Source organism: Nothobranchius furzeri, chromosome 11 (assembly GCF_043380555.1).
Source record: "Nothobranchius furzeri strain GRZ-AD chromosome 11, NfurGRZ-RIMD1, whole genome shotgun sequence".
Taxonomy (NCBI): domain Eukaryota; kingdom Metazoa; phylum Chordata; class Actinopteri; order Cyprinodontiformes; family Nothobranchiidae; genus Nothobranchius; species Nothobranchius furzeri.
Window position 1 is genome coordinate 58,817,838 of NC_091751.1, and position 12,804 is coordinate 58,830,641.

The following is a 12,804-nucleotide window of genomic DNA, read 5'->3' on the forward strand; positions in this document are numbered from 1 at the left end:
ATGGAAAAAAGAATAAAGGGAAGGTAGCTCAAAACGGAGGAGGGGGTTAAGTACAGTAGGAAGGAAAAATAACTTTGCTCCCCTTTAGAGGTGGAGTCTCAGCCTGGCATCCTGTTTGTTACTGTTTAACTTATAAAACTCAGGTGCAATGCACCCAAAAGTATCTTTTCTGCTCATATGTGCTGAACTCTGACCCTTAGATAACAGCTCCAGCTACTAATTCACCTTACCAACAGGCTGTTATGGAAGAGATGCGGCTTCGGGATCTGAGAGGCATCAGTTTGTTTTCTGATCTGGAAGAGGAGGGGTGAAAAGTACGATCCTTAGAGATTTTCACTTGAGAGCAGGGCGGTCCTGGACAGAGCTTCAGAAGTAAGCCAGCAGGGATCTTCTCAAGATCTTCAGAAAGCAAACCTTCATTTCTAAATTAAGGCAGAAACATGATGCTGAGCAAAGATCTTCCTGACATTGAGGTAAAGAAAAACTGCATGCTTGTCTGATTCTTGTTGACCTCAGTAGCATTTTAGTGACATTCAAGATTAAAATGATGATGAAACAAAACATGTAAATAAACTTTAGACGATAGAATTTCACCTGAGACTCCGTAAGAACCCAGTTGGTTGGGTAAAATGTGTTTTTGCAGATGCATTTGAATTTCACAGTACACTGTTAAATTCATAGGTACTGTTTTAATTCCCTGAGTAGGATTTTATCATATTTACTTTGTGCTAGGAACAAAATCTGAAGGTAGATCTGTGCTGTATGCTCATTTTAAAAGAACTTTGTAAATCTGCAAATGAGGATTTGAGGATTGGTCAATTTATTACAGACCTCCAACCTCAGATTCCCAATTATGTCGCTTAAACAGCAGTTAGTGACCATTGTCCCATCTGGTTTGAAATTCAGTATTAAATCAGCTGTAGATTTGGAATTAGAAGTTCAAAGATTGAAAAACAAAAGTTTGGATTTGTGGAGAATTTCTATTTTCAACAGTTTTTCATCACCCTGAGTGATGGTTGTATATTGTGCTGGAGCTTTCTGAGGAACAAACCATATGAAAGAAAGTCTTAAATAATAGTTGTTAAACGTTTACTTTTGCTTGCTTAGTTTTTGTCTCATTTCATGGAAATGCATAAAGAAATCAGACGCCATGTGAGGTGTTAGCAACAAATGTGTTGCAGGAATTTAATGACAAAGCTAAATACAATACAAAAGATGGAAACCGTGGAGGTCATTGATGATGAGAAACGGGTGGCTCTTAGCCTGGCAGGTTATCCTAAATATGTGAATATATAGTCTGGCCACTACCCATAGAAAGGCCTCAGTCATGGGGTGGGATCTACGGTTGTTTTTCAAGCTTTCTCTCCAAAAATACAACATGATATAAGCACAACTACGGATGTCAGTCAACAGGGCAGTCTGCCATAAACCGTGAAAGAAGACACAAACATATATTTTCGAAATAAAGGAATTAAGTTCCTCTATCTGCTCTTGACTCAAAGAAACGCCCAAGTCTAAATAGTCCAAAGTTGACGCCAAAGTCGTTTCACCTTTGTTGTTTCGCTTCGTCAAAGCCCTGCTGCTATTTCCGAAGCGATAGACCGCTATGATTGGCTCACCAAAGCGATAGAGCACCATGATTGGCCCACCGAAGCGATAAAGCACTGTGATTGGCCTGCTGAGGCTCCTATGGAGCACAGCTAGACCGACCGATGAGTCTGTCTAGGTTTCTAGGCTTGGTGGTTCTGACAACAACACAAAATATTTCTCTTCATTTTTTGGCATTTGGCTAACGGCTTTTATTCGCATCACTACCAGAGATTCGAGCGCAGATCAGAAGGACTAATCTATAAACTCTAAACCCTTCTGACGCACTAAAACACCTTTGCAATATGTTCCCAAACCCCTTGTAGAATATCGTTTTACTAGAGATAATTTTTATAATAAAAACTCTTTAAAAAGTACTATTAAACTGTTGGGAAAGTGATTACTGAGTGAGGGCTTCTGGGCTGATTATGTGAAGAAAACAGGTCCGTCAAGATTGAACAACAGGGAGGGCAGTGGAAAAGCAGCGATGACACAGGAAGTAGAGCAGAACTCAGAAAATACAGAAAATAAACTTGAATTATCAAACAAAAGCCAAACATTATGAGACAAGTGTCCTCTAAAGCACAGAATGAATAATAGTGATATATTCATATGAAACTATTGACTAAAGAATTACTCAACAGTAAAATTTTTCTTTTTATTAATTTAATGTCTAAAAGTTATTAATAATTTGATGAATATTAATCATAGATCCAAAAATACAAATAAAAATTTTCTGAAAAGGTGAGTCTTGAATTGATTTTAGAAATGTCAAATAACTAATCTGAGAATAAAAAAGTTGAAGAGTAAAATTGTTCCAATATAAATTTTAAGCTAAAAACTGGACATTTAATTAAATGAGTGTTGAGAGTGGAATCAATACTGATGGCACAATAACTGAACAGGTTAGCTGCTGCAGGGCTCCTCCACTGTGATTTTTTTAACCAGTGCACAAAAGCAGTGGTTAGGCTTGTCAATCATCAGTCTTATACTGTATGTGCTGCTCTGTCATCATTGCAGGCTGTAGCTGAATGAACAAAAGGTCAATCAGCACACCAAAATGAGTTTGCCCTATTACGCAAACATCCATGTGTTTAGGTACATAGTGTTGATCAGCTGCACGTGGCTGGTGGAGTTCAGATCTGAGTGTGCACGTGCTCAAGTCAAGCAGCAGGTTCAAGGAATTCCTCTAAAATATGCATTTCCACAAGATTTAGGCTGAAAAGACAAATTAAAACTGCTACAACATAAGGAGATCGTCTTCTGCTACACATTTTTTTTCTTTTACTGGACTGAAATATCTGAGTTTTGAATTTCCTCTGTTATGAATGCAGCAACAGGTCACTTCCCTGCAGCACACCGACCTGGCCGCTCATCATTATCTAATCATGTTGTGCTAACGTCCAGATTTCCTAGAATGTTCCTGTTCCTGTGTTTTAGCTGTGGATCTGTGTGTGTGTGTGCTGTTAGACAGATAACATCATGTACTTTGTGATCCATAATTCTAAACATTTAGTTAATAAATGCAAAAGAAAAGTTGGTATTTTTTTTAAATTATCGTTCATGCATTTATCAATTCACAATTGATGGCAAATATTACTTATTCAAAAGAGTTTACATCATGTCAAAACTGGAAGAAAAAAACTGAATTACAAATTTTGCTTGTCTTTACTGAAAAGGTGTATTATTTAATAAGAAAATGATAATAAATGTGATGTTTTTATTCTCTTTCATTTTTTCACAATAAAATCCTTTTATCAAGTTCAATAATTGTATTGTACCATTATTAAATAATAATAATAATAATAATAAAAAAAATAATAATATTATGGAAAATAAAATCACAAAGAGAAGCACATTGTTTTCTCGTACTACCTTTGTAAAACTTTATGAAGATGCAACTGCGATTATTCTAGTGTCCAGAAGTAACTTAAACCTATTTCTCCAGGAAATAAATGCATGCTCATAAAAAAAAATAAACGATCTCAGTCTAATGCTTTATTGAACTGAAGCACTTCCTCTTTCTTTCATAGAGCATTCTGGCTCTCAATCCCAGGGTGAAAACTCACGCTCAGATCATGTCGACAGCAAGTAAGAAGAAAGAAAAGAAACACTGGAAGAGAAACCCTGAGAGGAACTGTGATGTAAGACGTAAATAGGCGTTTTTCTCTACTTTTATTTTGTTACTTATAAATGTGTTTTCATTTTTTTTCCTTCTTTCCTCACTCTTTCATTTAGTCGTGTGTGAAGCTGGAGAACAACTTTGACGACATCAAACACACAACGCTGAGTGAACGAGGAGCTCTGCGAGAAGCACTGAGGTAACTAAATGTTTACTGTCGCAAAAATAATCTGTAAAAACATAACACAGTAGAGCAGATTTCAGACTGCAAATACGACAAATGTGTGTCCAGGTGCTTAAAATGTGCAGATGCTCCTTGTCAGAAGAGCTGCCCGACAAATCTGGACATCAAGTCATTTATTACAAGCATCTGCAACAAGGTAAAGGGGAAAAATGAGACGGCAACGATCAGTGGACATCAGAGGTCTTTTCTCACACCTGTGGTTGTGTAACAGAACTACTATGGAGCAGCTCGGGCCATCCTGTCTGACAACCCTCTGGGCCTGACCTGTGGGATGGTTTGCCCCACATCAGAGCTGTGTGTCGGGGGATGTAACCTGTACGCCTCTGAAGAAGGACCCATCAACATTGGAGGGCTGCAGCAGTTTGCTACCGAGGTACAATTTTATCATCATTTTTAAAAACAATTCAACCTTCAACCTCTGAGATACATCAGCTGTGAGTCTGTTTTTTATTTACAAGCCTGCACATGATGTGAGTTGGTTATTCAAGTAAACTCAACTTTATTTTTAGTCTTGATTAAGTTCATTTGTGCAATGTCCATTTCTTTATAGGTGTTTAGCAAAATGGGCATCCCTCAAACCAGGAATCCTGATCTCCCACCAGCCAATGAGATGCCAGCATCTTACCACACCCCCATTGCTCTGATTGGCTGTGGCCCAGCATCCATCAGCTGTGCTTCTTTTCTGGCCAGGCTTGGGTATGATAACATCACCGTATTCGAGAGGCAGAAGTACACAGGAGGACTGAGGTATCATTTTAAAATCATCCATAGAATATCAGAATATTTTTAAGTGAGATTTTATGCCGTTTAAATCTGAAATATTTTGGGGTTCCCAGTTAAAACTAATGAAAACTAACTGAAGATATTTTTCTTTCATGCAGCACTTCAGAAATCCCTCAGTTTAGACTTCCATATGGGGTCGTCCAGTTTGAAATTGAGTTGATGAAGGACCTGGGAGTCAAGGTAAAACCCTGCTGCATCTTTTTAAACGTTACTAGTAATGTTTGTAAAGTTAAACACTTAAATATATGTTTCGAGAACCATCTTGTCCCTAAAGCTGTGATTAAACATTTGTGCAGGTGGTTTGTGAGAAAGGTTTAGGTGTTAATGGAATGACTCTGTCCTCCCTGAAGAAGGAGGGGTTTCAGGCTGTCTTCATTGGGATTGGTAGGTTTAATCACTGCCTGTGTCTTTTATGTGTGTGTGAAGTCTTTATAAAGTGTATGTTTGTATATGGGTGTATTAGGTCTCCCTCAGGCCAACAGAGCAGCAATTTTCCAGGGTTTGACTGCAGATCAAGGCTTTTTCACCTCTAAAGACTTCCTGCCAATGGTGGCCTCTGCCAGCAAGAAAGGTAATGCTGACAAGATCAAGATATAGGAGAAACGTTTACATCTTTATTGTTGTTGTTGTTGTTATTGTTGTATCTGGTTCTGTAGGCATGTGCCAGTGCCGGTCCTCCCTCCCAGAGATGAGGGGAGTGGTGATAGTTTTGGGGGCCGGGGACACCGCGTTCGACTGTGCCACCTCAGCTCTCCGCTGCGGAGCCAAGAGAGTTTACATCTGCTTCAGGAAAGGTTTCACCAACATTAGAGCTGTTCCTGAGGAGGTATGGGGAGGTAGATGAAAAGGTGAAGTTCGTAAACAGATACATTGATGGATTCATGTCTGGACTGTTTTCTGTCAGATGGAGCTGGCTAGGGAGGAGCAGTGTGAGTTTCTGCCCTTCCTCTCTCCTCGTGAGGTCATCATGAAGAACGGGCGGATCGCCGGGCTACAGTTCTGTCGCACTGAGCAGACTGAGGAAGGTGACTGGCTGGAAGACGAGGATCAGATTGTTAAGTTGAAGGCGGATTACATCATCAGTGCTTTTGGATCCATGCTGAATGAACCTCAGTGTAAGGAAACAGCATAATAGCTGCTTTGTTGTTTGATTTAATCATGGATATAAATCAAGAATCACTCAGCATTAGTCACGTTCACAAACAGATTGTGTGTGTGTGTGTGTGCGTGCGTGCGTGCGTGCGTGTGTGTGTGTTTTGGTAGTGACTGAAGCCATGGTTCCTATCAAACTGACTCGTTGGGGAACTCCTGAGATCAACACAGAAACCATGCAGACCAGTGAGCCCTGGGTGTTTGCAGGAGGAGACGTTGCTGGTTTGGCAAACACCACTGTGGAGTCAGTGAATGATGGGAAACAAGCTTCGTGGCACATTCACAGATACATACAGGTACACTTGAACAGATTCTCTAGTTGTTAAAAGTAAAGCAAGTTCAGTCATGTTTTTGTGTTTGATTCATTTTTCTAGTCTCTACATGGGCACACAGTGGACACAGTCCCAAAGCTGCCTTTGTTCTACAGTGCCATTGATCAGGTGGATATCAGCGTTGAGGTGTGTGGTATAAAGTTTCCCAACCCATTCGGCCTAGCCTCTGCACCTCCTACCACCAGCACCGCCATGATCAGGAGAGCTTTTGAACAAGGATGGGGCTTTGCTCTGACCAAAACTTTTGGCCTGGACAAGGTATGAGACAGCGTACTCCACAATGTCTTCCCTAACGCGTGTGTTTTACAGCTGCGTCTGTGTTAAGAAGGCACAGAGAATCAGGACATCTTTAGAAAAAGACGAACAGCACATCAGTACTGAGTAACCCCCTAACTCAGAGATATTAACGTGTTTCTGCAGGACCTGGTGACCAATGTGTCTCCTCGTATTGTGCGAGGTACCACCTCAGGTCATGTGTTTGGACCTGGTCAAGGCTCCTTCCTGAACATCGAGCTCATCAGTGAGAAGACAGCAGCTTATTGGTGTCGGTCAGTCACTGAGCTGAAGAGGGACTTTCCCAACAACGTAAAAGATCTATCACATCTCCTCCTTCTTCTAATCACATCTATTTGTGTTAAAGCTGTTTAAAACTGAATATTTCTCAGGTGGTGATCTCCAGCATCATGTGCAGTTACAATAAGGAGGACTGGACAGTTCTGGCCAAGATGGCTGAGGTGAGACAGGCCACGTCTCACAGATCAAATATGTATTTATTTACTGAATATGACAAGTATAATTAAACTGAAATGTAGCCTAACTCCAGTTTTATCTGTGTGTGTTTAGGAGTCTGGAGCAGATGCATTGGAGCTAAATCTGTCTTGTCCTCATGGGATGGGAGAAAGAGGGATGGGACTAGCCTGTGGACAGGTATCTGTCTTCTATAGAGTTACTATGTCTGAATAATACAGCTTCAAATTTATAATTTTGAGTGTGTTTGTTGTACATTTAGGATCCAGTGTTGGTGCGTAACATCTGTCGATGGGTGCGTGCCGCCATTTCCATTCCTTTCTTTGCCAAACTGACACCAAATGTCACCAACATTGTTGACATTGCCAAAGCTGCACATGAAGGTGACATTACATCATTTTCCATTTTTTATTTGTTGTTTTTTTTTTTTTTTTAATCAGCTTTACATTGTAGGTACAAATGATGAGCAGAACATGTTTGACACCTAGCCGGTGTTTGTTGTGTGTTACAGGTGGAGCAGATGGAGTCACCGCCACCAACACGGTGTCGGGTCTGATGGGTCTGAAGGCCGACGGCTCGCCTTGGCCAAAGGTTGGAGCGAGCCAGCGCACTACGTATGGAGGAGTGTCTGGTATGTTTGGTCCTCAGGTGTTTAACAATGCATAGCCTGCTTCATAACAGGGTCAATATTGTCTCCTTATGAATCCATGTTTCATGAGTTTAGTTTAAGCTTAATTACAAGAGGGTGGATCAGAAATACATTTGCATTTGAAGCAGACTTTTTCCAGTTCTTATAAAAATGTATTTTTACAATGAAAAGCTGAAATTGAGTGAAGCATGCTCAATTTGTAGGTAATGCCATCAGACCCATTGCCCTCAAAGCTGTATCAGCCATTGCCAAGGCCATCCCAAGTTTCCCTATCTTGGCCACCGGCGGCATCGACTCAGCAGAGACGGGGCTGCAGTTTCTCCATGCCGGGGCATCGGTGCTGCAGGTGAGAGCAAAAATCAACATTATTCATTTGTGCTTATGCTGGATTTATTCTCGCAAAAGACAGTTATTAATTTATATGTTTATTTATCTAGATTTTTATGGACTGACCCACAAAAGATAAAGTAAATTCTGTACTGCTGCAGAGCCTGTCATTCACCTCCCATTAAAAGTGTTCTGTGTTGTTAAATAAGTCTTGAGATTTTCTGATTTTGTCAGGTGTGCAGCGCAGTTCAGAACCAGGACTTCACTGTGATTGAGGATTACTGTGTTGGTAGGTAACTTTTTTATTTTTGCATCAGTACAAGATTTCCTAACTGAATGATGGTTAATGTAACTTTGTGTTTAGGACTAAAAGCCTTGTTGTACCTGAAGAGCCTGGAGCTGAAAGACTGGGACGGTCAGACCCCTCCAACGGAAAAACACCAGAGAGGAAAACCAGTTTCCAAACTGGAAGACCTGGTTGGAAAGGTACATGTATAAAATATGGACATTATTGTTGCAGTCCTTGCTAATGATCCATCCTGATTTTATTCAAGTGCTGTGATGTTTTAATATTTATTCCCACTAACGTTCTCATTCATTTGGGTTTGTATAGAGTCTTCCTAGTTTTGGTCCATACCTCCATCGGAGGACTGAAGCCATCATAAAGTACAAGAAACAGCTCAGAGATGCAGGTGAAAACGATGTGCCAAAAACCAACGTAGACCGGGTCAACAAGCCCAATAAACCCGTGCCTGCAGTAAAGGTGTGGGACACAATTACAAATATGACTCAACCGGAGTGAATACACTTTTTTTGTTAAGCAAAGTTTATATTGTTTCTTAGGATGTGATAGCAAGAGCGCTGCGCTACATTGGAGCGTACCAGGACCTTGACAACATGGAGCAGGTACACAGCACAACAGCATGTTCACTGTTAAACACATAAATCTGAGTTTAGACTAATAAAAAGATACCTACTGGAAAAACTACATTAAAAGTCTTCCACACAATTCACTAAATATTTGGAAAATTTCTATGTAGACAAAAATGATCAATCCTTTTAAATATTTAAAACCTTTCTTTGTTTGTTTTTTAGGTTGAGGCTCTGATAGACGAAGATATGTGCATCAACTGTGGTAAATGTTACATGACCTGCAATGACTCTGGATACCAGGTGTGTCTTTCAGCTGCTTTTACCTTAAACACCTACCTTTTCTGTATCTTTAAAAATGTTTTGAGCAGTTTATGCATTCAATCCTGAAACATGAATTTCTTTTTATCTTTTCAGGCCATACAGTTTGACCCAGAGACCCACCTTCCCTTTGTGACTGACAGCTGTACAGGCTGCACTCTGTGTCTCAGTGTCTGTCCAATTGTTGACTGCATTAAAATGGTTACCAGGAAAACACCTCATGTCCCCAAAAGGGGGGTACCCGTTAATCCTGTCTGCTAAAGGAACAAACAAATGCTTAAAGAGCAAGTCATCCCATTGCAGGATGTTACTCCACTCCCACTTTCTGTTTGAAAAGTGCAACATATGCTGTTGCCTGGCAGACTGAGAGGGCGGACCCGCTAACAAATACACGCACACACTGGCTCGCAATGGCATTGTGACATCATATGGTACCAGCTAATGTCATAGGGTACCTCTTAGCCAATAGCGATGGCAGATTTAAATTAAAATGCAGTGCAGAGTTTTTACCCAAAGAGGGTGCAACAGTGACAGTTTCAGGCAGAATATTTAAATTTTAACAAAGATGCACTAATGTGCTAAATTATTGACTACACTCATTTATATAGTTTATCAGCAAAACAGATGATTTTGGGGTGACTTGCCCTTTAATAAAGATTAAGATCTGCTTCGAATAATTACTATTCATAATTGTACCTCAACATTTAAGAGTTTAAAAATGTTAAAACTAAAACATGCAATATTTCTATCTTTTTTTTCTTGGGTTACACCAAATATTTTGGACTAAATAAAATTATAAATGAAAAATACAGTTGTGTTGATTTGTTCCCTTGAAACAATGTAACTGTTAAATTGTATGCATGCTAATTTAGATTTGAATTTGTCTTGTCATTACCAGTGGCATCTCTGGCATGATAAATTAAGTGCAGCACAACATTTTATTACATCAAATGAAGGGTCACTCACCAGTGTTTTTCTTTTCTTGACCAGAAATGTTGACCTTTCATCTCAATAATCCAAAAATCCTAATTATTTAATCCAGTGATTCCACTCCCCAAAAAAAATCCCCTCTACCAATAAAAATCCTAATTTTGGTTTTTGTCTTCATCAGAAAATTATTACTAAGGAGGAAAGGAAGGAACTGCATTTTTAATAAACACGTCACACCCAAATAGATATTTTTTAATGATAAACTGTATAAGTGAGCTCTAGCCACAGTCCAAGAATCACAGGCATCATTTCACTTTTCTGAATATAGCCAATGATCCAACCAAATGATACCAGCAAGAGGATCTGAAATAAACAAAAGCATGTCGTCGGCATAAAGAAAGACTTTATTTGTAGATCCCAGACACGCAAGGCCGGATTAACCATATGGGTAACTGGGCAATTGCCCAGGGCCCACGAACTCTAAAGGGCCCAGGGCAGCAAGGGTTCGAGCAAAATACTGTATCTGTAATCTCCCGCCTTATATTAAACTAGGGTGACCATACGTCCTCTTTTCCCCAGACATGTCCGCTTTTCACTATCTGACCAAGACGTCCGGGGGGGGTGTCTTGTATTGATGAAAATGTCCGGTCTTTCATCCAGGAGCAGGGATCGAATTATGGAGGAGCTGGATATCCTACACATCGAGGGGAGCCAGAAAAAAATGTTTTCTACCTATATTACATCATTCATGGACTCTTTTGAGCAGAGAGCACAAAGAGTGGCAGAGCGATGATCGTTGGTGTGCAGCTCTCTAGACTGCTGCGTCCAGCGCACGGTCCATTCTCAAAGTGGTGCTACCAAAAAAACTATAATTAACATATGATCGTTCATGTCTGCACATGTTCTCTACTTTCTGTCTTATTTGTGCCTGAAGCGCTCTGCTACTGTGGAGCTCATCACCTGTGCTGCGGTGATTTCACCTCACTGATGCAGCATCAAAATGCGCACTCCGCTTTGCGGTCAGGAGATCCCTTTGATCTGCTCAAAAGTAACTGATGAGGTGAAAAAGTAAGAATTCAGGCAGCAGTTTTTCTGGAGAGTTTAGAGGCGATGCAGGAAGATGAGAGACAGACAGGACAGGAAAACAAAGTGTTGAAAAGTAAAATGTAGGTAGACTTATCTCTACTACACGTTTTTACCTGTATAAAACAATAAGTTACACACATGTAATATTTATATATCTGATACAGTACAGATCACCTTCAAAACTCAGTCACACACCCAGGGCCGTTTCAAGGCATTTTGGGGGCCAAGGCAAAATGAACCCCCCCCCCCCCCCATAACTGGGCTCCCCAGAAGCCTCTGTGTAATTCATACCCTGTCCAGGAGTATTAGTTATGCTGTGTTTATAAAAACCCCTCAGACATTATCAGACATGTCGTCTCATCTGCTTCTTTTCTAAACTTGCAAAAAGTAACAAAACCATTTGAAAGCCACTATTTGTGGATTCTCTGAAAGTTTCCATGGAGTATGTGACAACTTCTTTTTTCATTGATCCTATCGTCTAATCTCACAGCTGAAACAAGCATCCTTAATAATCTGTGCACAGGAAGCTTACCGATGCTGTAGTAAAACAAAAGGTATAATTATTTCTTATTAATACAACCTTGTTGCAGCAGTAAAGTAGAAAAATTAGATTTTGCAATAAATATGCAAAATATTTACATATGAATTGTTTTAGAGCCCTTTTATTTGTAGAATCTTATATTAATGTAGTTCTTACAAAGAAATGGGTCCCAGCGTGGTTTGTGTGACGTTACCATAGTGTGACGTCATAGGCACAGATCCCCTGTCCTCTTTTTTGGAAATGGAAATATGGTCGCCCTATATTAAACAAACTGTCCACCCAGGCTTTTGTGCTGCACAGAGACGCTTCGCTGCCTACGACTGAACGTCAGTTGAGAGTCAGTCTCATGCAGACTGACCTATGAAGAGAGGGCCTCAAGTTAAGACCCTCTCCTCATTGGTCAGTCCACACGAGGTGGGTCAAAGGTTTCTCTGAGCGGGTTACGTGATGTCAGGCATTCAAGTATTGAGTATATTTATTGCATATTACAGTAAAATATTATGTATGTGACCATATTATGGTGATCCTTGGGTCGTGATGATGGGGCCCTTTAATATTGTTGACCAGGGTACAACAAAGTGTTAATCTGGCCCTACAGACACGAGAAGCCACTGATACCTGGGTTCTGTCGTGTGGCCAAAGGCTCAATAGCAATTTCAACAGTGGGGATCCCTGCCTAGTTCCATGGCTCAAACCAAAGTAATCTCAAAATAATATTATTGCTGAGGACAGCTGCCAATGAAGAGGAATATAGCAATTTTATCCAGGATATAGATTTGGGTCCAAGTTTAAACTTTGTTGAAGTCTCAAAGAGATAGTCCCCTTCCACTTGATCAAACGATTTCTCATCAGGCATTAAACAGACGTCTAACCCTGTCTAACTGATCGTTTATGGTGAACTGAGGCTCTGTCCATTTCCGAATAATGGCCCCCACAGTGCTCACAGGAACATTAAGCATTCTAGAAATGCATATATAACTATCAGAATGCTTTTCAATGATAAGATTACGAAGATCTTGGGAGAGTTCTTTGCTTTTATTCATCATGAAGTCTTTCCTGTGTGCCTCCTGCGTAATGAGAAGACTTTATAAGGAGCCTAAGTCTCCTCCCTCC

General features: G+C 40.2%; 1 protein-coding gene across 1 annotated transcript; it reads left to right on the forward strand.

Moving 5' to 3' along the window:
- Window positions 1-290: 290 nt before the first annotated feature.
- Window positions 291-9,943, forward strand: dpydb (dihydropyrimidine dehydrogenase b). The gene is made up of 25 exons (XM_015957265.3): window positions 291-473; window positions 3,621-3,731; window positions 3,826-3,908; window positions 4,002-4,089; window positions 4,165-4,326; window positions 4,504-4,700; window positions 4,835-4,916; window positions 5,033-5,120; window positions 5,200-5,307; window positions 5,393-5,562; window positions 5,641-5,851; window positions 6,000-6,184; window positions 6,263-6,478; window positions 6,641-6,805; window positions 6,886-6,954; window positions 7,064-7,147; window positions 7,230-7,350; window positions 7,479-7,598; window positions 7,820-7,962; window positions 8,178-8,232; window positions 8,308-8,429; window positions 8,557-8,706; window positions 8,787-8,849; window positions 9,039-9,116; window positions 9,231-9,943. Exons 1-25 carry the CDS (start codon window positions 441-443, stop codon window positions 9,393-9,395), a joined length of 3,069 nt encoding a protein of 1,022 aa, XP_015812751.1. The 5' UTR covers window positions 291-440; the 3' UTR covers window positions 9,396-9,943.
- The last annotated feature ends 2,861 nt before the right edge of the window (window positions 9,944-12,804 follow it).